At 43.0% G+C, this 23,602-nt stretch overlaps 1 protein-coding gene across 4 annotated transcripts in view; it reads left to right on the top strand.

Annotated features, from left to right (window-relative positions):
- Positions 1 to 1,378: 1,378 nt before the first annotated feature.
- Positions 1,379 to 23,602, top strand: part of LOC147108435 (polypyrimidine tract-binding protein 1-like) — a 32,406-nt gene continuing 10,182 nt past the window's right edge. Inside the window, exons 1-9 of one of the 4 annotated variants that reach the window (XM_086005072.1) lie at positions 1,379 to 1,471; positions 16,950 to 17,034; positions 17,351 to 17,526; positions 18,150 to 18,296; positions 18,800 to 18,967; positions 19,856 to 19,966; positions 20,589 to 20,763; positions 22,911 to 22,985; positions 23,418 to 23,444. In XM_086005072.1, coding sequence (XP_085861198.1) covers positions 17,001 to 17,034; positions 17,351 to 17,526; positions 18,150 to 18,296; positions 18,800 to 18,967; positions 19,856 to 19,966; positions 20,589 to 20,763; positions 22,911 to 22,985; positions 23,418 to 23,444 — 913 coding nt within the window. In that variant the 5' untranslated portion in view covers positions 1,379 to 1,471; positions 16,950 to 17,000. Of the gene's footprint in view, positions 1,472 to 16,949; positions 17,035 to 17,350; positions 17,527 to 18,149; positions 18,297 to 18,799; positions 18,968 to 19,855; positions 19,967 to 20,588; positions 20,785 to 22,910; positions 22,986 to 23,417; positions 23,445 to 23,602 lie in introns of all 4 variants that reach the window. The other 3 variants (XM_086005071.1, XM_086005074.1, XM_086005073.1) reach the window with 3 other exon arrangements.

The raw sequence follows: 23,602 nt of genomic DNA, 5'->3' as shown, positions 1-23,602 counted from the left end.
GCTCACATTGTAGTTCAGGCCCATATGACTAGCAAGCGATTGCAGGGTTCCCAGTAGAACTTTGCCCAGTTTAAATGTGTCGTGCCACGTAGAAAAGATAAAATTGGCAGAGAATTGCAATGTGAGGCAATTTCTACAGCTGGAGTGGCGAGATCGCATTCGCCACACAGCAGATTCACTGGTTTTGTTTTTAAGAATTGCATTGCTTTGTCATTAAAATGGTGGCTGTGCATGCATTCTTGGGTGTAGTTGCTTTTACATACATGGTTTAGTTTTAATATGCGCATGTTGTGTAGTGGTACAGTAAGTGGGCCCTAAGAAAGGAGCATGCTGCTGAAGTCCAGCTGCAAAAAATCTGGATTTTGTTTGGAGGTTTGTGAATCATCATTTGGTTTAATACTGGATTTCTCTTGAAGTTTGTCTTGCTGTGGTCATAAGATTGAACAGTTTGTGAATGAGCATTTAACATGGCTCCACCCTCTTACTGTTGAGGCCACTTGTTTCTCAAGCATTCTTGTGTATCATATATGTGGGGGGATTGTGTGTGTGGGGGAGAAGAACTGCTTTCTGGTTTTGTCTGGCAGCTATCAAGCACAGTACTGGCAGCTCAATTCCTGTGGGGTGGGTGGATTCAAGTCTGATGTCCACATGGTTGCTCTTTTCAGCAGAAGTGGGTGGCTCCCCCCCTTCTAACCTGGGGAAGTGCAGGATCCTTGCTGCCTTTTGCCATATAGCATTTAAGCATTCCTTACAAGGTCTCAGGATACTGAATTGAGAACTGATTCTCTAGATAGGAAAACTATCCATGTTACACTCATTGATTATTTTGCTGGGCCTAAACATGTGCCGTTTCTTGCAATCTGACCTTCGTGTAACCACTTGTGGTTCTTTATTTTGCATGTTATCTAACGGTTGCTTCATTCAAGGCACTGGTTCCAAAGAATGGAATGTTCAGAAACTTGGGATTCAAGGGCTACTAAAGCGTGTGTAATGAGTTATAGACAAATGTCGGCAGTTTGAGGGATGTACAAAAACTAGCATACATAGTTTAGATGCTGTTTTAAGAGGTACAGTAGAAGTTTTGCTTTGCACTACAAATTGTGATCAACTCTCTCCCTCTGCACTTCCCCACTTCTGGTGTTTTGAGAACTTTTTTTACTTTAAAAGTTACAGTTGCTTTTTTTTGTGACTGTTGTAGATCTTGAATGCATTTATTGGGTTCAACTTTCTTTTGCAGAGGTGCAAAGCTCCTTCCTGCCGGGGGGGTGGTGAGGCGGAGAAGTAAATAAAAAGAACAATTGGCATAGCCATAACTGTTTACAACGGTTGGCCTCTGATCCTCCTCTTGAACTGCAGAATGAAATGTTTCCTTGCTGTGTTCTTAGCTGGTATGTGATGAACTTGCTATCTAACTTTTTTTCTTTCTCTGTTCTCCTACAGCATTGTCCAAGATATAACAGTTGGTACAAAGGTAGGCTTCATTTCTATAAGTTTCATAACTGACCATATTACGTTGCTTCATTTCCAATTGCTCTCAGACTGTACTAACTGGGGTTCACTTCTGTAGATGTACTCTTGCTTCAGTTTTATATCTTACGGGTTTGGTTTTTTAAAAAGGTTCAGTAGGTACACAAGGTTTTAAAAGTGGGAGTGTTGGATTTTTTTTCCTCCACCTCATTGCTGAGTCCAAGTTGAAAGTGAGTAGCTGACATAGCAATCAGCTTCCTGACTTGATCCCTGGTCTAGACTAAATTGTCTGAGTCAGCCAGGCATGAAGTGCGGGCGCTCCAACTCGGCTCATTGTCCAGAGGGAGGAGAAAATTAGCTTTTCATAAAATCAATTTTCACTCCTGATCACACTCATGTTCCCTGGTGGAAGAATGTGTGAGGGCGAGGTAGGGATTGAGTGTGATATCCCTGCACACAACCTGATCCAAGGCCACCTTCTGGGCTAGTAAGCACTTGTGACTGAATCAACATCCAGAGCGTATGAGGAAAAAAATATTTAAGCTTTGGATGGTGTTGGTCATTCTGGTAACTGCTGACACTTCACTTTGTGGCTCTAGGTGAACAGTGACCTGACCAAGTTACAGGTAATGCTTTGGAGGGAGGTAACCACAGCGGTTTGTAGTTTCTTGAATGCTGGGTTCTGAACTAACCAACTAGTTCATCTCGTATGCGTGTTCCACGTGAAACCATTATATTTCAGCTGAAGTGGCTTCACATGCCAACAGATAAGGACCTCTGCTGTTGGTTTTGCAGGCAGTGGAGGGCTGTGTAGATGCTATTCCATTACCATTGGAGTATTAAATATTCATGTCTAGCTACTTCCCTGGGGGCTAGGTGGGTCTTGGCCAATTTGAATTTGGTTCATTTTAAAGGGTTAAAGTTGGGCCAGGTTTACATGTCAATCTGGTAATCTTTTCATAAAGTATAGCCTAGAATATGGCTTTGCAACTCTGACGCAGGTGTAAACTGGTGACTTGATTATAAGAAACCTGTTTGATGAGGCAGCTTCCAAGTTCTAAACCGGTCAGTAACTGTTAAAGCACATTCCTCAGTCTGCTGTTCTATAACTGGTGTAACCTGATCTGTTGATTCTTCCTTTGTTGTGTGAGGCAGGTTGGCACTGCTTTGCAAAGCTGAAATTCTATTGGAGTAAGTACCTGGGCCGAAGACCTATTTGCTGCCCTTCCAAAGTTCACCTTAATACCGATTTTTGTATTGCAGAAATGCTTCTGCAATGCACGGAGTCTGCCATTGCAGCAAGAAGCAGCTTGCTGTAAGGGGTGGCGTGTGGGTTGTTTGTCAGCTTCACTTCTGACTCCTTTGAGCGGTTCAAATTGCTCCCACTCCCTTTTGTCCTAGACTTTGGACTTATTTGGGGTTTGTAATAAACTTGCAACAGACACCTGGGTTAGTCAAAAGAATTCAGATCTTGATTTTGAGACAGGAAAATATACAATACAATAAAACTTATACTCTAAAAGGGTGGGGAACACTCGGAATAAGCGAGGGAGAATTACAATAGACAAAATCTCTTACCCTCCCAACCCCACTACACTAGCTGGGCTGGAATCCAGAGGACCAGGAAATGCTCAACAAAACAACTTTCTTGACAGACTGTAGAGGTTCGCGATTTCGGGGTTCTCTTTAGTTGTGGCGGTTGGGGCCTGCCGTACATCGGACATGGTAGAAGACTGCGTCTTCGTTTGGGTTGGTCCGCTGTTGGATATATCGGGTAAGTACCCAATTTTCTTTGGTTAGGGCTAGTTTTAGGGTCTTTTGTGTCCAAATCTTACCATGGGGTAAGTCAGACTAGCCTGTAGAGTGGAAACAAGTCTTTGGTTTGAGAGCAAAATACTGCAGATGTTGGAAATCCCGAAACCAGTTAAAGGCCAATTAAGTTTAGATGAGCAATCCCCTAAAGTCAAGTTTAGATGGGCCATCCCCGAAGCTTGTTAAAATTTTGAAACACATTAAAAATAACGAGCCCGCCAAATTTAACAAAGAAACCCGAGATTTGGCGGTCAGATAAGCCAGGCCCCAAATTAGTATAATTGAGGCCTGCCTTTTCAGTTCAAGAGACAGTTCAGCTCATCACCAAAGACAGAAGTTCAAGTTCAGCCAACCAGCTCAAGAGAGATCATCATCGGAGGCTGGAAGAAAGATCGCGGCAACCAAAGGCCTACAGAAACCAACAACCGCCAATATTACCACCAACCAGGTAATATTGGGCCACCGCGACCAACAAGAAACTAACCGCTGAAAAACTCTCAAACCAAAGAAATAACAACAGAAAATGATGGAAAAACTCAGCAAGTCAGGCAACATCCGTGGAGAGAAATTTGAGTTGACGTTTCGGGTTTGACCCTTCTTCAAGTTTCTTGTTGGTCGCGGTGGCCCAATATTACCTGGTTGGTGGTAATATTGGCGGTTGTTGGTTTCTGTAGGCCTTTGGTTGCCGCGATCTTTCTTCCAGCCTCCGATGATGATCTCTCTTGAGCTGGTTGGCTGAACTTGAACTTCTGTCTTTGGTGATGAGCTGAACTGTCTCTTGAACTGAAAAGGCAGGCCTCAATTATACTAATTTGGGGCCTGGCTTATCTGACCGCCAAATCTCGGGTTTCTTTGTTAAATTTGGCGGGCTCGTTATTTTTAATGTGTTTCAAAATTTTAACAAGCTTCGGGGATGGCCCATCTAAACTTGACTTTAGGGGATTGCTCATCTAAACTTAATTGGCCTTTAACTGGTTTCGGGATTGCCTTGAAACCAGTTTTAAAAAAATGCAAAATGTTTGTCAATCTCTTTAATTGGTTTTGGACTGTGGTTTGTTTGCTGAATCCTGTAGGGCTAATGTTCCTTCCTTTTGTGTTGCTGGGGACATATCCTGTTTATTCCAGTACCTGGCTCTGCGAATTCTCGGCGGGAAACAGGTTTCATTGTCCTTATGTAAAACTGGGGTGGCCCAGGGCATTCCTAGACAGTCCAATATCCAAACTCCGGGGCCCACCCCACCTCCCCTTTGTCCCAGCCTTTTACAAGCCTGAACATGTCCTTTTAAACCAGCCAAATCTTCCTGGGATTTTTATTTTGAATCTCTGGCCCAATATTCCTTAACAGTCCAAAATCTCTTCCTTAATTTAACTCTTGAAACCCTTCTGCTAGGCCCAACCATACAATTTATCCCTTTTGCAGATTTCTTCTGTAATGTTCCAAAATCCTTTAAAAAAATAATGCTTTCCTTCTGTTCTGGGGTTGTGCAGAAATTTTCGAACCTTACATTTACAAGCACGATTGCCGTTGCTGAAAGTACTGCAGTTATCTTGTGCATGTCTGTACAGGCTGGGAATGCAGGAACAGCAAGGCAAGTTACATAGTTTGTTTACCTTCAGCATGCACTACCTCCGGTAGCTGTTTGCCTCGAGGTGTGACTGGAGTCTACTAGCATTATTATAATGTATAAATGCAGTGCAAGTGTTGGGACTCCCAAGATCTTGGCATTTCCAGTATAGTTCCCGTTTAAAATTCCTTTTGTGGACCAGGTGTGGCTCAAGACTGTCTGCCAAGTGCTAGTTTGAGTTAGAGATCAGGTTCGGTGCTTGCTTGGAGAAGGGCCCAATCTCTGGTGTGAGCAGGCATTTTGTAGAACTGCAGAGAACTCTTGCTATTAGCAGAAATAATTTTCTTGTTTTGCTGTGGTTTCATATCCTTTTAAGATCCTGTGCTTATTACCCATTAATCTATATCCATTAAATTTCCAGGTGGCATGTATGCAGTTCCAGAATCTGGTGCACAGATCATGGTTTGCTGCATGGATGAGAATATCTAGCTCTTTTCCTTCCCCACTTAATTTCCTTTAGCAGGATGTTTGTTTGAACTTTTTTTTCTTGTGATTATACAGCAATTATTGAGTTGATAGTTTCCAATGTTCTAAGTGATCAACACTGGAGATATTGAATGCAAAAAGATTTAAAATCAATTTAGGAAATTTGCACTCTTGAGCCTTTTAGGGAGCCATGAGATTTCAGATTAACATTGCAATACCTTTCTTGATTATGAAATGTAAAATAGAACATCAGGTTGAAAGGCATCTTGTCTTCTGCTGTGGTTTTGCCTGTTTAAATCGAGTTGACACCCTGTTATGCCCCCCCCCCCCTCTGTGTTTAATGTGCTATATATTCTATAGTTAATAACCCTGACTGGTTTTGAGGAATACTGAGCTTGGGTTCGAGTAGTATAATGGACTGTGCACAGTTGTGAAATGATCAAATTTGTAGTCCATCTTTGTCTGTGATGGCACTAGTAGTGGGATAGTACTGTAACTTTTGGAGAGAGTAGAATATGTTCCAAGAACTAAGCCTGGTCCTGAAAGTGGTATTCTGGGAAATGGAGCTGAGCAGTTACCTTTTGGGCTCCCATTAATATTATGCTTCTAGAATCATAACCAGAAGACCAATGTGGAGGTAGGAGTCTGTTCTCTAATTTCAGTCTTAAGTATATTGCAGTCCAATAAGGCACCTGTCAGAGGATACTTGCCAGAATACATGTAGCACCAATGACAAGTCTCTCAAAGCTCAGTCTATTAGGACTGAAGTAGTACATTTTTATACTGTGCAGCACATCTGAACTCTACAGCAGTACTTGTACTGTTGCTGGAGCTCATTCCCATCAGCGCTGGTTGATCCCAAATGGAGGTTTGTGCTTTTGCTGAATTTTAAGTGAGCATTGCGTAGTAATACTACATACTGCTCTTTCCTTAATTCATCTTTTTCACCTTGCCCCCCAAGCATGAGGTGGTTACTGATTTATCCCTGTAGAGGCAGTTTTATGGTACAGTACTTGGTTTACTGGGTCTCCTGATCACTACTGTGTTGGTTCAGTGTGGTAATGTCACATGTACTGTTCCAAGCATTCTGCCTGGGACCAACTCCGATTTCTGGGCAGTGATCAGAAGCTCATGCCGTCATTGAAATGAGGTGATTTGTGCCCCACCTAGCAATTCAACAGTCAGTTACCTTCGGAAAGTTAAAGTTCAGCTGTGTACGTCTATCAAGGGTGTGGTGAGTACTACAGGTCCGTGCACAAGTACTCCAGTGAAAAATACATCCAAGGCAGTTTGCAACTTGTCATGTATTCATGTCTCAGCTATTCTCCTCTACCCCTGGGGGAGTGAAGGAAAAATCAAATCCATCCATCCAGGCAAAGCGCCCATCCACCAAAATCCATCTTTCTGTTGGCTGGTGTCCACCTAGCTTTCTGTTTCTCCTCTCTCCCCGTGCATTCTGCTTAGTTCCCCAACCATTGACTCTTTCAATGGGAGTTTTACCCACCAAGCTTTCTGGCTGCTGCTGATCAATCAACAGTCTGGACTAAATTTTGAGGCAGCCTTCAATGTTGGAATAGATAAATAGCACAGGGATGTGATTTGTAAGTTTAACCAATAGTGCCGGATTATTCACAGCTTTAGGATCAGGAGTAGGCCATTTAGCCCCTCATGCCTGTTCTGCCATTCAGTGGGATTATGGCTGATCTGTGACCTAACTCTCTACCTGACTATGCTGCCTAGTCCTGGACTCTGTCCAGCGAAACATACTTTCTATCTACCCTATCCGTTCCCCTTAATATCTTAAACTTTGATCAAATCACCCCATAACCTTCTAAATGCTAGAGAACACAACCCTAGTTTGTGTAATGTCTCTTAATTTAACCTTTGGTGTTCTGGTATCATTCTGATGAATCTTACACTGCACACCCTCCAAGACACATGTATCCTATGGTGTCCAGAACTGCTCACAGTACTCCAGGTGTGGTCTAACCAGGGTTCTGTATAGTTGTAGCATAACTTCTACACCCTTGTACAGGAAACTTTCGTTTAACCGGAGGTTAAATGTCCGGAAAGCTCTATCTACCGGCAAAATTCAGGAGCCGTTTCCTATAAGTTTTTTTACTTCTCGTTGCTTTTTTTTCCCAGTCAGGCTCTGCAAGGTCTAGCTGAAGCTGTTGCTTAGCTACAGAGATGCTTTTAAGCTGCGGCCGACTGTTTTGAAGCTGTTGAGCAACAGGGTTTGTTGATTCACACGGAGCTCCGTATGTTTTAACATTAGCGCTGGTTTCTACGGTAGTTTTGATGGTACGGCACCAGCTCGGTCCCGTCAGTGCTGGATACCAGAAAGTTTCCTGTATCCTAATCCTCTAGATATAAAGGCCAGCACTCCATTAGCCTTTTTGATTCATTTTCTTTACCTGTCCATGACACTTTAATCTATGAACATGGACCTCTTTGACCACCACTATTCCTAGCTTTTCACCTTTTTAGAAAGTACAGTACTCTGTTCTATCCTTTTTAGTTCCAAAGTGGATGACTTCACACATTTGCCTACATTGAAATCATTTTTTAATATCAGACTCTAGGTGTTTACTATAGACCCCCAAATAGTGAGAAGGTGATAGAGGAGCAAATTAGAGAAATGTAAAAATAATAGCAATAATAATTAACTTAATATAGACTGGAGCGGACAGTGATAAGTACCAGATGGGTGAAGAATTCCTAAAATGTGTACAGGAAAACTTTCTTGATCAGTGTGTTCCTAGCCTAAGTAGGAAGGAAGCAGTTCTGGGGAATGGAATTGGGGCAAGTGGAACGCGTTTCGGTGGGAGAACATTTGGTAATACAGTAAACTTTTTCATATCTGGCACCTACGGGACCAGGATGGTGCCGGTTGATAAATTCCAGATAAGAGGTAGGCAATTTGTAACAAAAAAAATAAAAACCAATGACTAACTCGGCCACCGCAGGGGACTCGGAAAAACAAAAAATGGATGGATTCAGCAAGATTGCCGGTTATTAAAGAATTCCGGATGATTAAGTGCCGTTTAAACAGTTTACTGTAGTGATATAATTAGGTTTAAAGTAGTTATGGCAAGGAACAAAAATATCAGCAGTGAAACTACCCAACTGGAAGGGAGTGCCAACTTCAGTGGGTTTTTTTTGAGAAGGGATCTAGCATGGATGGAGGACTGGAAACAAAGATTGACCAAGAAAATGGTGAAATGAGCAGTAGCAAGGTGAAGATAGTTCAGGTACAAACCAAGCATGTTCCCATAAGGAGGAAGGATGGGGCATCTGAAGCTAGAGCTCCCTGGAAGGCAAAAGAAATCGAGGTTAAAATGAAGCAGATAAAGGCGTATGACGAATGTCGGGTGCAGAATAGCGTGCAGGGGAAATTGAAAAAGGATGCAAGAAGGGCAAAGAGTACTGAAGATTAGCAGGGAACTTGAGACTCTTTTATAAACAAGGGCATGTTTGAGTCATGAAATATTCTGCATCTGTCTTCACGATGAAGTTAATGTGGGAGAAGTTTGTATTGGACAAAATAGATAAAAAGGTGATAAATAGATGGTGTCACTGATTCATCCTGATGTAAATGCATCCTAGGTTGCTGAAGGAAGATCGGATGGAGATGGTGGAAGCTCTGATAATCATCTTTCAATTCTCCTTGGATAGTGGCATGGTGCCAGAGGACTGGAAGATTGCAAAATCCCTGTTCAGTGGGAGAAACCTGATAACTTCCAGTCTAATGTCAGTGGTGGGGAAACTACTAAAGACCATTGTTAAGGACAATTCCATCACACTGAGAAGCATAGGCTAATAAGGGACAGCAAGCACAAATTTGTTAATGACAAATTGTCTGATTGTAACAGGGTTGATGAAGGTAGTGCAGTAGATGTATATGGACTTTAAAGTACCTCATAACTGATTCATTCAGAAAATAGAAGCACATGGTCTTAAAGGGATGGTGGTAACTTGGGTACATAATTGGCTATGGGATAGGAAGCAGAATGTAATGGTGAACTGATGTTTTCCTGACTGGAGAAGTATGCAGTGGGGGTTTGGACCATTGCTTTTGTGTATGTAAATGACCTGGATACTCCCTGTGGGAGTACAGTCTTGAAGGTTGCAGATGATACAAAACTTGGCAACATAGGATAGTAGCAGACTTCAGGAGGACATAGACTAATGAAATGGGCAGACACGTGGCAGGTGCAATTTAATCTGGATAAGTGTGAAGTGATGCACTTTGGAAGTAACAATTTGGAGAGGCAGTATAATCTAAATGGTACTACTGTGGTGGTGTGCAAGAGCAGAGGGACCTGGGGATGCATATTCACTTTTTTTTAAGGTCACAGGGCAAGTTGATGAGGTGGTTAATGCGATACTTGGGACGTTGAATACAAAAACAAGGAAGTCATGTTAAAACTTTACAAATCACTTGTTAGGCCACGGCTGGTATAGTGTCCAATTCTGGGCACCACACTTTAGGAAGGATGTCATGGCATTTTAGAGGGTACAGAGGAGGTTTACCAGGATGAGAGACTTCAGTTATATGGAGAGATTGAAGAAGCTGAGATTGTATTCCTTTGCGCAGAGAGGGTTAAGGGGGGGCTTAATAGTTATTTGATATTGATTGAGCAAGCAGGGAGAACCCATTTCCTCTGGTAAGTGGGTCAAGAGGTCATCGATTTTAAAATAATTGGCACAAGAACTAGAGGGGAAGTGTTTGTTTTCCAGAGGGTTGTTGAGATCTGGAATAATACCTGAAATGGTAGTGAAATCAGGTTCCATAGGAACTTTCAAAAAGCAGTTGCACATACTGGAACTAATTTGCTGGGTTATGGGGGGGATTAAACAGGCATGATTGGCCAAATGGTCTCCTTTGTGCTGTAAGATTCTATAAGCTTGGGTTGCAGTGGGAAGTGACATGAGTGGTACAGCCCCAGAGGAACAGTGTGCTGCTCTGGCTGATTGACAGACTCAATTGTCTGCTACATTTAGTCACAAACAGCCTGCTGTGTGTACAAGTGCATTCACTAAACATTCTCCTGTACAAATGGTTTACTTTCTTCCCCCCCCCCCCCCCCCAACCTCACCCACACACAAGGTTACTTGTATTCATACTGAAGTAGCTATTGGTTATGAAATGAAAATGCTGTTTTTTTTTGTCATGGTGGTATTCCAAAATTGATTGAATCTGGTTTAAATGATTGAAGAAACATGCAATGTTGGCTCTGGTTTAAGTTGCTAAAACAGCCCTCCTTATTATGACAGCAATTACTGATCCCATTTTATGGACATGTGATGTTGTCCATTCCTGGAATCTATACTTGGCTGCATCACGAATTCTGTTTAACTGTACAGATCACACTTTAAAGGCACAAGTCTAGGTGGCAGTCAACAGCACAACATTGCTGCAGACCAGAGACTACCCATGAGCAGTTGGTGATCCACTGAGATTGTAAAAGTACCAAACGGTGAACAGACTCCAGAGAGTTTCTGTTCTGACTTGCCAGGCTTCAGGAGAGATTTACATGACTCAACCACCAGCCACATAAATACTGTGGTGCGAAGTGATTCTGCAGCAAGTGATTCACCACCTGACTTGCCAAAGCTTTCCTACAAGGTACAAGTCAGTGTGATGGCATACTTGCCACTTGCCTGGATGAGTGCAGCTCCAACATCACAAGATCGACACCATCCAGGACAAAGCAACCAGCTTGATTGGCAGGCAGCAGTGCTTTAATGAAAAGGTTACCTTTCTTTGCTGGTCTTGTTAATCTTCCCTATCCATTAGGAAATGAGTGGCAATCAGAAGCAAAGCTGCAGATTACTGTGTATTTTCTCGTTGTGGAGTCTGCTCTGTGGTGTAAAAGCAGTTTCTCCTGCACGGGAACTGTTTGCTGTAGTAGAATTGCTTTTTGAAATGCACATGTGTCAATGGTTCACAGCGTCCCTGGTATTTGAATTGGTACAATTCCTGTTCTGACTTCTCCCCTAGTGTTTCCTGGCAAAAAGGAAGTAACAAAAAATGAAGTTACTGGTCTTGCTGCAGCAGATTTTAATGTCCTTGTACGAGGTCAGCAATGTTACATTTTGTAATGCCTAACATCTGTTTCCTCTTTCAAAATGAGGAATCAACTGCTGTTTGAGCTTTGCCTTCATGTTCCTCTCTTCCCCCTAGGGTTCTGCAGAGCATTTTCTTTAATGCTCAATACATTCAGTCTCCACTCTGGGTGTTGGCTTGTTTCATAATTTTAATTTTTTCTGTTGGGGAAATTAAATTCATTTTTGCTTACAGTTCTGGTCACATGCTTCAGAACTACTTTATTCAGTGGGAAAAGACTCGGCTGTTCTGATATCTGTAGAACCTTGTGCTAATGGCTGGTTCTGGCCAAGCTCCCTGCCAGCTGCAATAACTTCCTACTTTGGTCCCCTTTTTTTCTAGTTTTGTTGCTAACCCCATAGTTATATTCTAGAATAGTGGACAGACAGATCTGGGTTTAAACCTGGGCTGGTAGATTTGGGTTCCTTGCCTTACGGGGGAAATAATGCAGTTTGGGCCTTTTTGTCTGAGTACCAACTTGTGTGGACTGAGGGATAGAAGTGAATGAGATCTGTCATTGGTACGTTCCACATCTGTCTAATGTGATGGAAGTATTTTGTGTTAGGGCTAAAAGGACTGTTGAAATGTTGAGGCTAAATCTGCTAGACAGGGTATATTTAACAGTAAGCTGTGCCATCTGATCTTGAGCAGGCACATGTGCAAAGGGCCAAGCCAGTGAGTTGACGTGGAGATTGTTCTGAAGACTATAGGCTCTATCGATCCCCAGTCCAAGTGTTGATGAATGTGATTTGGGGCAGTGATTTCACATCCTGTTTTTGCAGCAGACTATATGGCCATTCTGTCATTACCAACAGCAGCTTTTCTGCTGGGGGGAAGCGTAAAGCAAAGAACAGGAATGTCTTTCAACTCAAACTGCATTTTTTGTTTCTCTTTCCTTCCCCCACCCCAAAAAAATCTTGGCTTAACAGGCATCAGTTAACTGAAGTGTGTCTACTTTGAAGAGACAACTGCATATTAAACATTTGTGTAGATGAGGTAATGAGTAAACTAGGCAATGGTTTTCCTGCAAATGGACTGAACTAGGAAATTGTATGTCTTAACTTTTTCACCTGACTGGGGTAAAAGTTCTGTTTAATGGGTTCAGATTGAAGCTTACTTAGCTGGGCTAATAGCTTCTGGCCCTGACATGAATGACTCCTTTCTCTTGCTTTTAAAATGGTATCTGTGATAACACTTCAGCAGAAACCTTGTGGATTTGGCACAATTCATTTCTCCAAACCAGGAATCCAAATTGTTTTAATGGAGTGGCTGGGTGGAGATCCTTGTTTATGGTGAGCTTAATCTCATTGAATAGCGCTTCCTGTAATTGGACTCTACTGGAGCTTTAGGGTAAAGTTTCAGTCAACTCAAAAGTCCATTGTCATGGCAACTCCTTGTGCTATTTTATTTGTTGCAGTACCTAGATGAGACTGCTTTAAGGGGTAACTGCCTCTTTTTTTAGAGCATATTCTGGTTTTGATTCTTGGAGTGATTGGTGGCATTGGAGCTCTAATTTTAAATGATTGTTAAAACTGCCCCTACGATGCCTTGGTTTTTGTGCTTTGGAGAAATAGCTACGTGGTAACTTCTACCATCCAAGATCTATACTGTTTTGCAGAGATTGTTGCTACCTGTTTTTCCAAAGTAAATTTGTAGAGCGTGCACCCCTTGTTTCTCGGTGTTGTCCGAGTAAGGAATACGATTAGTTGTAAAAGACCTGCCTGAAGGAATGCAGCTAGTGTATGCACATCCAAGACTGGACTTGCACATAAGCTCAATTCATTAGGGATACATTTTGAGGTGCACAGCTTGACTTTAGACCAGAAATCATGCAGCCACTTTTGCACCCATTAGTGCCTGCAGTTGCATTATTGCAAAACTGGCATAACTTGCTTATAGTGTGTACGCACACTGCTAGAAGCACACTGTAAAATCTGTCTACTGAACTGATATTAAAATCAGTGGGACCTTTTGGTTTGAGCTGTGAATGGAATGTTGCTGTTGAAGAAATTTAAGGGATTTGGCTTCCTTTTGAAGTACCCCAGCACCTTGTTTGTAGAATCACAGAAACCCCACAGTGCAGATAGAGGCCATTTCGGCCCATCGAGCCTGCACCGACACATATCCCACCCGATCCCCGTAACCCCTACACCAACACATATCCCACCCTATCCCCGTAACCCCACGTATTTAATCCCCCTAACACTAAGGGTCAATTTATCATAGCCAATCAACCTAACCTGCACATCTTTGGACTGTGGGAGGAAACCGGAGCACCCGGAGTAAACCCAAGCAAACACGGGGAGAATGTGCAAACTCCACACAGTCGCCCGAGGCCGGATTCGAACCCGGGTCCCTGGCGCTGTGAGGCAACAGTGCTAACCACTATGCCACTGTGCTGCCCTGTCTCAGTACTCTGCCCCAGCTGGGTGTGCCTGTTCTATGTTAAAGGTGCATTGGTTTCTGTTTTCAGCTCTTGTGACTGCATTCCTGTCTGTAAATACAAAGAGTAAGTCACATTTCTGTGGGGTGCAATCACAGCAACAATTTTTGTTGTAACTCTAAAATGAAGCAGCTTTACTGTCGAGGTATTCTGCCCAAATAACGTGGATTTTCCAAAAGCAGTCCTGCTGCTAACTGGCCACCCTTGTAGCTAGAGAAAAAACAAGGGAGATCGCAATTAATCCTTCTGGGTGGCTAAGTGATTGTGCATGCTTGCTAGTGCTGTGGATCCATCTACTTTACACTTATAGGTCAAATTCTACAGCATCACCAGCAAGGCTGTCAACAAACTTGCTTTTCAAGTGGTTGTCATATAAAAAGGGCATTAGTTTACTTGTGTAGATGTGGGGTTGGTGTAGCATTCCATCTGGAAAGCAGTAATAGATCACCAAGCTCTATGCAACCGAGCTTCAGCTGGCATTGAAATTTGGGATGGAGTGATAAACCTGGTTCTCATTTCATGCAGATTAGGTTACACTATCTCTTCCTTTATTCCTGGATTGAATGCTCTATGGGCATACATCACTGATTCTCCCTGTAATCCCAATCATGTTCCAGTGTCACTGCTAATATTTCACCCAGCAGTTGGGAAATGAACATTGACCCATGTTTGGTAGGAGTTGAGCAGTTTAAGAAAGGGTGTGTACAGAATTGCTCATGGCAACAAGTGTCCAAACTAGTTTAGAAATGGATACATGATCCATTCAGAGTTTCAACTGAATTGTGTGGCGGTGGGTCACTTGAGACTGATTCATTCTTTGGACAAGACGAGGTATAGTGTGGTTGATTTTCAGTATCCAGTTGCTATAGAGGCCAGTTTAAATAATAAATGATGAAATTACCATGTTACAAGATCTCACTGGTTATTGTAGTCAACTTTGTGTAGTGTTGCAGTTGATTGATTTTAGTGAAGGCATTGGAAAGGGTTCTGTTTCGCACAGGCAGTGTTTGTATGTTTATGTACAATTAATGACCCAGCTGCACTTGTGCCATATTTTCTGTAGGATTCCATGCAAATTTTTCTCCAGTAGGAAAACTCTGACTGCCTTCAATAACATGCTCCCACAGAACATTGGTTCAATTAAAAACTGCCCCTCTTTCTGTAATGAGTGACTTCCACTGACCACATTTCACACTGAGGACAACTTTGTAGTTGCCCTGTATCTGAAGATTTTGGCCTCTGTCCTAGACCTAGTCTAGTCGCTCAAATTACCATCAAGTTGGATCAGCCAACTCTGCTCAGACTGGTGCCGGTTCTAGCTGGCTGAATCATTGGGATTTGGTTACTGGGCTATATAATGGAGTCAGCAATGGCACTCTGTCATCCTCTTCATGGTCAAGTGGCTCCGTTGGAAATTGTCACTTGTTTTTACTGTCCAGATGAAAAATGGAAATAGTGCTGGCAAGTAGGATATTGAAAAATACTTACTCCCCTTCCTGCCTGGCCCTGCTTTAACTTTGAGACTACATTTTACCTCCTGAATGTGAATTCAAGGCAATTTACTAGCTGGATTTCCAATTGTTGAGGTTACCAACTCTTAAGCCATTTTTAGCTGCACTTTTTAAAAATCTCCTGTGGACTGAAGGGGAGGAGGCTGAGATGTTGGGTCCATGGTGTGAATTGATATCAGTTGACTGCACCCACTGCTCCCTGCGGTGTAACTTAAATGTTTATCTTGAGCTGGGTCACTTCCTTGAGGGCAGGCACACTGGCCAATCCCTGTGCAACTCTGCTTATACAAAGGAATCCATGCATTCCACTGCAGTAAGACTGTTGTGTGACTAGGTGTATTAATCCTCATTTCTTGGTGCACTTGTCTGTTTCCACTTAATCTTTCCTGTCACAGTTGGAAAAGCCAACGGCTGTGGTTCTGCCTGCTACATCTAACATGGACCATGTACAAACGGGGTGGGAGATCCATCTGAACTGCATTGCCAGATGTCTTTCAAACCACATGTAACTGGAACATGTTGGTGGACTTGTATTATATGTAAAAGTCTAAACTAGACTTGTATTCCCTGGAATATGGGGTGATTTGATGTTAGGATTTTTAAAGGAATTGATGGGGTAGATAGAAACTTTCTGCTGATGGTGGTGTCTTGGACAAGGGGATATAACTGTACAATCTGAGCCAGGCCATTCGGGAGGGCAGTTAGGATACACTTTTACATGCAAAGAGAACTCTCTTCCATAAAGTGTTAGATGCTAGCTCAATTAATACATTAAAATATAAGATCACTAGACTTTTGCTAGCCAAGGGTATTGAGGATATGGAGCCAAGGCAAGGTGCAGATCATCTAATGGAATGGAGCAAGCTTGGGGCTGAATGGCCTCCTCTTCCTATGTTCAATGTTTCTCATCACGCAGCAGTGACTTGTTGCTCACTTGCACATTCTATGGCACTTGTAACTAGGAGCTCTGTATAGTTGGGAATTGCAGGCCTTCAGCATAGGAGATGGGATTTTGGTGCAATGGTGTAGTCTTGATAGTTAGCAGCTGGTACATGGAGTACAATGTCTCTTCCCCATCTCTCCTTGCTTAACAGTTCCATGTCTCATTACCTCCTACAGGCATCAGTGCAGGGAGAATTTCACCACACTGCTCGGTGTTACTGAACTTGATTTATAGTGACTAGGGGAGGAGTAGCACACTTGAGCTCCATTTGCATGGAACTGAACCCATGATGGTTGCAGCAGTGTACAGCTATTAATGTGATCAACCATGTGTAGTGTTGGGTGTTATCTAAAATGGGCTTAATGACAGTTTCTGTGCCATCTCAGTGGAGGGGTGCTATAGTGTGCACATGCTAGAAACACTCAATAGGCTGTACAGCATATAGAGAGAAACAAGGTTCTAGAGAAAGGTAATTGACCTGAAACATTAACCCCCATGTTTCCTTCTCCACAGATGCTGCCTGACCTGAGCATTTCTAGCACTTTTTTTTTGTATAAAACACTTGTAGTTGAGCAGATTGAAAATTTACTGTGTTTTTCCTTCTCTGTAGCGGGGGTCTGACGAGCTTCTATCTGCTTGTGCTACTAACGGTCCCTTTATCATGAGCAACTCTACCCCCTCTGCTGGTGAATACAGTAAGTATCTCCATTTTGTATACTGTACTTTCTGTTCCATGATCTATTACACTGACCAGGAATAATTGGGGAAGTGGGATGAGCTGTGAATGCTGAAATTCTCTAATGCTGGAAATGCACATCAGCTGAATTATTTGTGGGACTGGAAGCTGCTGCAGTTCCATATTATAAACAAGTTAACTTTTTTTGGACTAGCTGAAAACTTTTATTCTTACCTGCTGTGTACATAGTACAAGCTGTTCATTTAAATAGTGTGTATATTCATTGTCATGTTTGGAGAATGCTGGTGCCCTCACATTGTGTTAAACTTTTCTAGCCAATGGCAACGACAGCAAAAAGTTCAAAGGCGAGAACAGAACTTCAGGAATAGTACCTTCCAGAGTCATTCACATCCGCAAACTTCCCAACGACATCACCGAAGCAGAGGTCATCTCCCTGGGCTTGCCTTTCGGCAAAGTAACAAATCTTCTCATGTTAAAAGGCAAAAACCAGGTGTGTGACTCTGGACACCTCTTCCCCCAAATAAGTTTTTGGTATTTGTCTGGTTCCATCAATCAGTGTTCAAATTGAGGAGTGACTCCCTTCCTGTAAATGGCTGCATGGGTAATTTTAATATGGACTATTGTCACTAACCTTTCCTGCATTTATTGAGCCAGCAGACTCATGCAGCGAATGGCTGGTAAACCTGCTTTCAAACTCTTGCGCTCAGCAGTGTGTTTTTACAGGCAGTGATGTGATGCAAGGCCACCTGTGTATGATGCCCTGTTGTGGGCATGTCACTGTCATGCCACAAGTACTTCAGTATGTGCTCTGGCTAAATTGGCACAACCTCTGCAAAATACAGTAGTGAAACACTTGGTACAGCTGGTTTATAGGATTAGGTATATTGTCTAATGCAAGTGTGATGCTGTTGAGGGAACTCCCAAGACCTCCTGCAACATAAAAGCAACTGGTCTTGCTGTTGCAATTTACTATACCCGCTCCAGTCTCTGACCTGTGGGCAGGGTCCTGATTTCACTTTACCTTAAACCATGCTTTTGATATAAATTGAGTATTTGCTTACTCTGTTGTGAGCATGATTTCAATTATCAGTGTGTACATCTCCAAATCTGCAGGCTTTTATAGAAATGAATACTGAAGAAGCTGCTAACACGATGGTGAGCTACTATAGTTCTGTCACTCCATACCTGAGGAACCATCCTATCTACATCCAGTATTCCAACCACAAGGAGCTGAAAACTGACAACTCTCCCAATCAGGCTGTGAGTACTTTGTTACTTTTTGTGCATCTAAGTGTGTACCTGGATTATTACTAACTTGGAAAGAGGCTCCATCTGTTCTGTTAACTTCATTTGAAGTTTGGATTTGGACTGGAGCTGATTCAATCCTTTTTCGAGACAATTTGCTTTTTACTGGTGATCAGTAAGTAGGAGTAGCAGCTCCAACCTGGGCAGTGCATGGGTTCAGGTCCTGAGTGCCATTCTTCTGTAGAATTGAATGGAGAAGTGTTGTACTACCAGTGCTGCTTTTTGCTTGCCCCACAAACCGGTTTTTGCCTCTGCATCTCCTGCTCTGTTATGGGTAGGGAGATGCAGAGCACCAAAACTCCTGAGGACAGGAGTTTGTGATTGAAGTCTGGTCAGTTGGGAGGGCCCACTGCCCTCCATGACTGAGTAGTGAAGACTTTTTTTTGTATATACCTAGTAAAGATATTGTACCCTGGGCAGCAGTGTGCGTGCTATATTGTGGCTTGATTCCTTTACAGAGAGCACAAGCGGCTCTTCAGGCAGTAAATGCAGTGCAGACTGCGAACATGGCTATTGCTGGCACCGGTGTTCCAGATACTGCGGTCAGCCTTGCTGGCCAGAGCCCTGTTCTTCGCATCATTGTGGAAAACCTCTTCTATCCTGTTACTCTAGATGTGTTGCACCAGGTGAGTTAACTTTCAAGTTGATGCTGGTAATTGTTCACTTGGGAGGGGTGGGGAGTCACATTTGGGAATTGGAACACTGGGAGGGCTGTGAAAATGGGGGTGGGGGAGCCGGATAGAGCATGCAGGGATCCTGGGCTGTTAGAGGCATTGTAGGAGCTGGGGTGGTGGCCCAAATCCAGTGGAAATACTGGGGCATGAGTTGGGACCATCTGGATCGAGTGGATTGAGTTGGAGAGTCTGTTGGTTTCCATTTTGGAACTACAAAACATCCAATGTAACTAATAACAGGAGGAAGAGCCTGCTGATTCCTCCCTATATCTTCCATATAAAGGATTGGGGTACAACAGGAAGTTTAAATGTTCACCCTCCAGATCCAGGCACATCGATCATATTGCCATTTACACTTACACGTTCTGTGGGCCTGGAGGTTTGGGAAGAGCTATTATTGCTGTTGCTGCATTGGTGGATAAGTCTTAAATCGGAGCATCAAGATCTGTTGATATCAGTAATTTGAGCTTCGTGTGGTTTGAGGCTCCATGGTACAGTGTAGCCCACAAACGAGCTTGGCAGCCCTGCTTTATAAGACCATTGTGAAGCAAGAACAATTCCTAGATCTCGGCACCAAGCCCATGGCGAGAAGTAGGCTGTGCTGGGCGGAGAGAAGTAGGCTGCGCTGGGCGGAGAGAAGTAGGCTGTGCTGGGCGGAGAGAAGTCGGCTGGGCTGGGCTGAGAGATATCAAATGTAATTGGCCACACCAACCCTTCCCTGTAGTGAGAACAGGACATGTTTGAATCCATGTAATGTAGTCATTTAGTGCCTTCCAGTTGGTGTAAGAATTGTTGTGCAGCAAACTAAATTTTCATATTTCCATTGTTCATGGGTTGCAGATTTTCTCCAAGTTTGGCACTGTGCTGAAGATCATTACTTTCACAAAGAATAACCAGTTCCAGGCCTTGCTCCAATATGCTGATGGCTCCAGTGCACAACATGCTAAACTGGTACGTGGAGGTGTACTCTAATGAATGAGTGGCTGTAATGTCCTCCTCCATGCTTACTGGCTTTATGTACTTCAGTGAGCTTGTAATGGGAATATCTTTGATCTTCAGACCCCACCTATTGTGTAATGAAAGTGCCAGTTAAATATTGTGAAACATGCACTTTTATCAATTCACACCAAACAAGCTCTTGGTTCCCTCTCTGCCTTTTCTTCCCCCTCCCCCACTCCTGGAGTTGGACTACTGGTGCACAGTTCTGCAGGTGCTGGCAGCTCCTAGTCAGTGCTATTCAATCACAAAGCATCAGCTAAGCCTGTTTCTGTCCTCGCATGACACCCACACATGTATCCCCCAGCTACTGAAGTCTGTTTACAGTTTTAGCAGTGAAAAGTAACCATGTCTTCTCGCCAAAAAAAGCAGTGGGCAATGAAGCTCTGGCTGCAATCACCTAACTCCATCCAGGCCAGGGATCAATCCTGGTGTCTGGTCTGTGTTGCTGAGTAATGAGCTGTCATAATTGCTCACTCATTGAAGGTGCACTAATATTTGTCCTTTCAAACTCTCCACTAACTATTGCTAACTTGGGTACTTGGAGTGAATGTAACATCTGTATCTCTCTTTCTAGTCCCTGGATGGACAGAACATCTATAATGCCTGCTGCACTCTGCGTATTGACTTCTCCAAGCTGACTAGCCTTAATGTTAAGTACAATAATGACAAAAGTAGAGACTACACCCGCCCTGACCTGCCATCTGGTGACAACCAGCCAACCTTAGACCAAACCATGGCGGCTGCTTTTGGTAAGGAAGCCTCCCTACTAGGTAAATACACCTTCTCCTGTGAGTTTTACCTATTGTGTGTGTGTGGGTTAACATTACAACAATAGGTTAAAATGAAGTGAGCAACTTTTGCAGTGCCATTTTAAAGGTAGTAGGATCCCCAATCCAGCTAATGGAAATTGAATGTGCCATTCTTTATGCAGCAGGAGCTCTGCATGTCTTGGGGTGGGAGAAGTAAATTAACCAGGAATTGGGTGCAAGAGCTGTAATGTTGATGGGTCCTGGGCAATAGAAGTGTTATGGGGGCAGAGGGCAAGGTAGGGGCATTTGGCTGCTTTCTTGATGCTGTCTGAAAAAGAACCTGAGGATCTGGCTGAGATGACTTCAGTCCACTGTACTGGATCATCCTCTGGCTGTGGTGAAGGAAGTGTATGCCCTAAACCTCCCAAGAGCTGGCAGTCTATTTTGATGGCTCTTGTATCCTTTGACTTGGTTATATAACTCTTAAAGCAGTCATCTAATTCCTGGAAGCTATTGTCTGTGAGCTGCTATTTTCCACTGTCTGCAGCAAGCCATCTGACTGACTTGCTGAGTTTTTTTTTACCTTGCAGTTGAACTCTGTTGGCTTATGCCCCAGAACACAGTAACAATTGAGATTTGACATTTGGAACGGAGTCTGATTCCTGACCTGGGGCCATCAGGGGTGTTCCTGTATAGCTAGCAGAAACTTTGGCATATTTTTTCTCCCTTCCCTCTCATGGAGTCCCGTTATGGCATTGTACTATTGCCCTAAGTGTGCATCATGCGATTGGCTAACTGCACAGACCTGTAGGTAAGCTTGCCTCAGTGGTTAGCCATGACGTATGCTTGATTTTTGATTATTTTTCAGTGCAGTCTCCCAAATCGTGTTCTTGCAAAGAGCAAGTTAAGAGATGACTGGATAATGCTGTTCCCAGTTCCAGTGGAAATTTCTTGAAGTTATTGTATTTAATGTCCACATGAAAGGATTGTCCTGCTTTGGCAGGCGTTCAGCTAGCTCCCAACGGTGGTGGTCTGTGATGAGCTGGGTGCATTGATTAATCTGTGTTTGACTGCAAAGCCAATCCTGGGAGGATAGCCCATATTTGACCTGTGCCAAAGTAAAGATGCAGTAATTCAATTGGTATTACCTCGAGTAGTCATGTGACTGCACTTGTAAACATTTAACCTGATTGGTTAAATATCTTTCTGTTGGTCCCTCTGCAGGTTGAAGCTTTCCCAGCTTATAGCTTTTATTGGTCTGGATTTTGAGGTGGTAATGACAGCAAAACTGTCAGCATCTGCTGTCATTACCCCTCTGAAACTGAAGTTTGATATTTCAGCTTCTACCTTGTGTACGTCCCAATCTTTATTCTGCTCTCTGCATAAAATAAAATTTTAAAAGTAAATGATAACATCTGCTTTTTATTGCCTGGTTTGCTGTCTGAGAATTCTTTAATGTGATTGGCTGCTTAACCAGCTTGACATCACTGATGCTGGATGCTGGAGATCCCCTTATAGACTGCGCTGGATGCTGGAGATCCCCTTATAAGACAGCACTACAGCCAAATTAATGTCAGGTCGATCTTTGTGCAGCTTTCCTTGTGGTCAGCGGCGATTGCTGCCGCTTTGTCACTGACCGCAAATTCCTCGACAGCATGTTTAAAATTTGGCCCAGTGTTACATAAATTCCACATGAGTTTACTATGACTTGTGTGCTCATAATTGTGGCTGTGTAAGCTCGGCAATGGAGATTTGGACTGTGACCAAAATCCAGTATTGAATAGTGGTTTGCCCAACAGACTGAGTGTAATTTTACACACCTGTGAATCTGACTACTGGGTGAGTGGCATTCTGCCCTGTGCTGTGAAAAGCCAAAACCTGCCAACATGTACTTAACCAGAATTCCACTGTACCATGGAACATATTGTACATTAAATATCCTTGCAGGAGTGATTTGGGAATGCTTGTTTCACACCCTCTGCCACAGCCACTGAAATGTTAGCCAGCAGCTAAGATTTATCAATGGAATCCTATAGCATTCTTGAAGCTTTATTGATTTTGTTCAGCAGGAGGTAGTGCAGGCAGAGATATGGATTGTAAAGGGCTATTTGTGAAAGCGCTCACTGACAGACTTATTCTCTTGTTAGGCGCACCAGGTATCATCTCCTCGCCTTACGGAGGGGCAGCTGGCTTCCCTCCTGGTATTGCCTTCCAGCAAGCTGGTGAGTCGCTAATGCAGCAATTATATCTTTAAACTGTCTTGTGTATTGAAAGTCTTTATTTAGGCATAATCATGAATAGTCTGAAGTGGAACTGGAGAACTATGAATAACCATGGAAGTCTTGGGTTCAATATTCTGGAGATAAATCTCTTGGAACCCAGGGAGTGTTTTAACTGCTTGTCAAAGTAATTTGCTTCTGTCCTTATCCATAATAAGTGGCTTGTTGCATCCACCTGTAATGTGTTTGAGCAAGTGGAGAGCTAAATCTAGCCTCGAAAGCTGCACATTCAGACTGTTTACATTTGCCCAGTGCCCTATATTTTGCACTGTTAACTCAGGAAGCTGATTTTTTTTAAAGTATAAACTTCAACAGCCATGGCCTCTATCCTGTAATTTGAAGTTGCTTATTTTTTTAAAACTTGTGTCTCTACAGACTTCCTCCAACATCCATCAGATTACTGTATGTACACTGCTCATAGACTCAGATTACTGTATGTACACTGCTCATAGACTCAGATTACTGTATGTACACTGCTCATAGACTCTAAGCCTTATTACCAATGTGCCCTTCTGCCATGGCATACTGTAACTTGATGGGAACATTCTATACTAACAGTT

The sequence above is a fragment of the Somniosus microcephalus genome, chromosome 13, assembly GCF_052327205.1.
Source record: "Somniosus microcephalus isolate GS21.2 chromosome 13, FLI_Smic_1.0, whole genome shotgun sequence".
In the NCBI taxonomy this organism is placed as follows: domain Eukaryota; kingdom Metazoa; phylum Chordata; class Chondrichthyes; order Squaliformes; family Somniosidae; genus Somniosus; species Somniosus microcephalus.
This window is presented reverse-complemented; position numbering and strand designations above follow the sequence as displayed.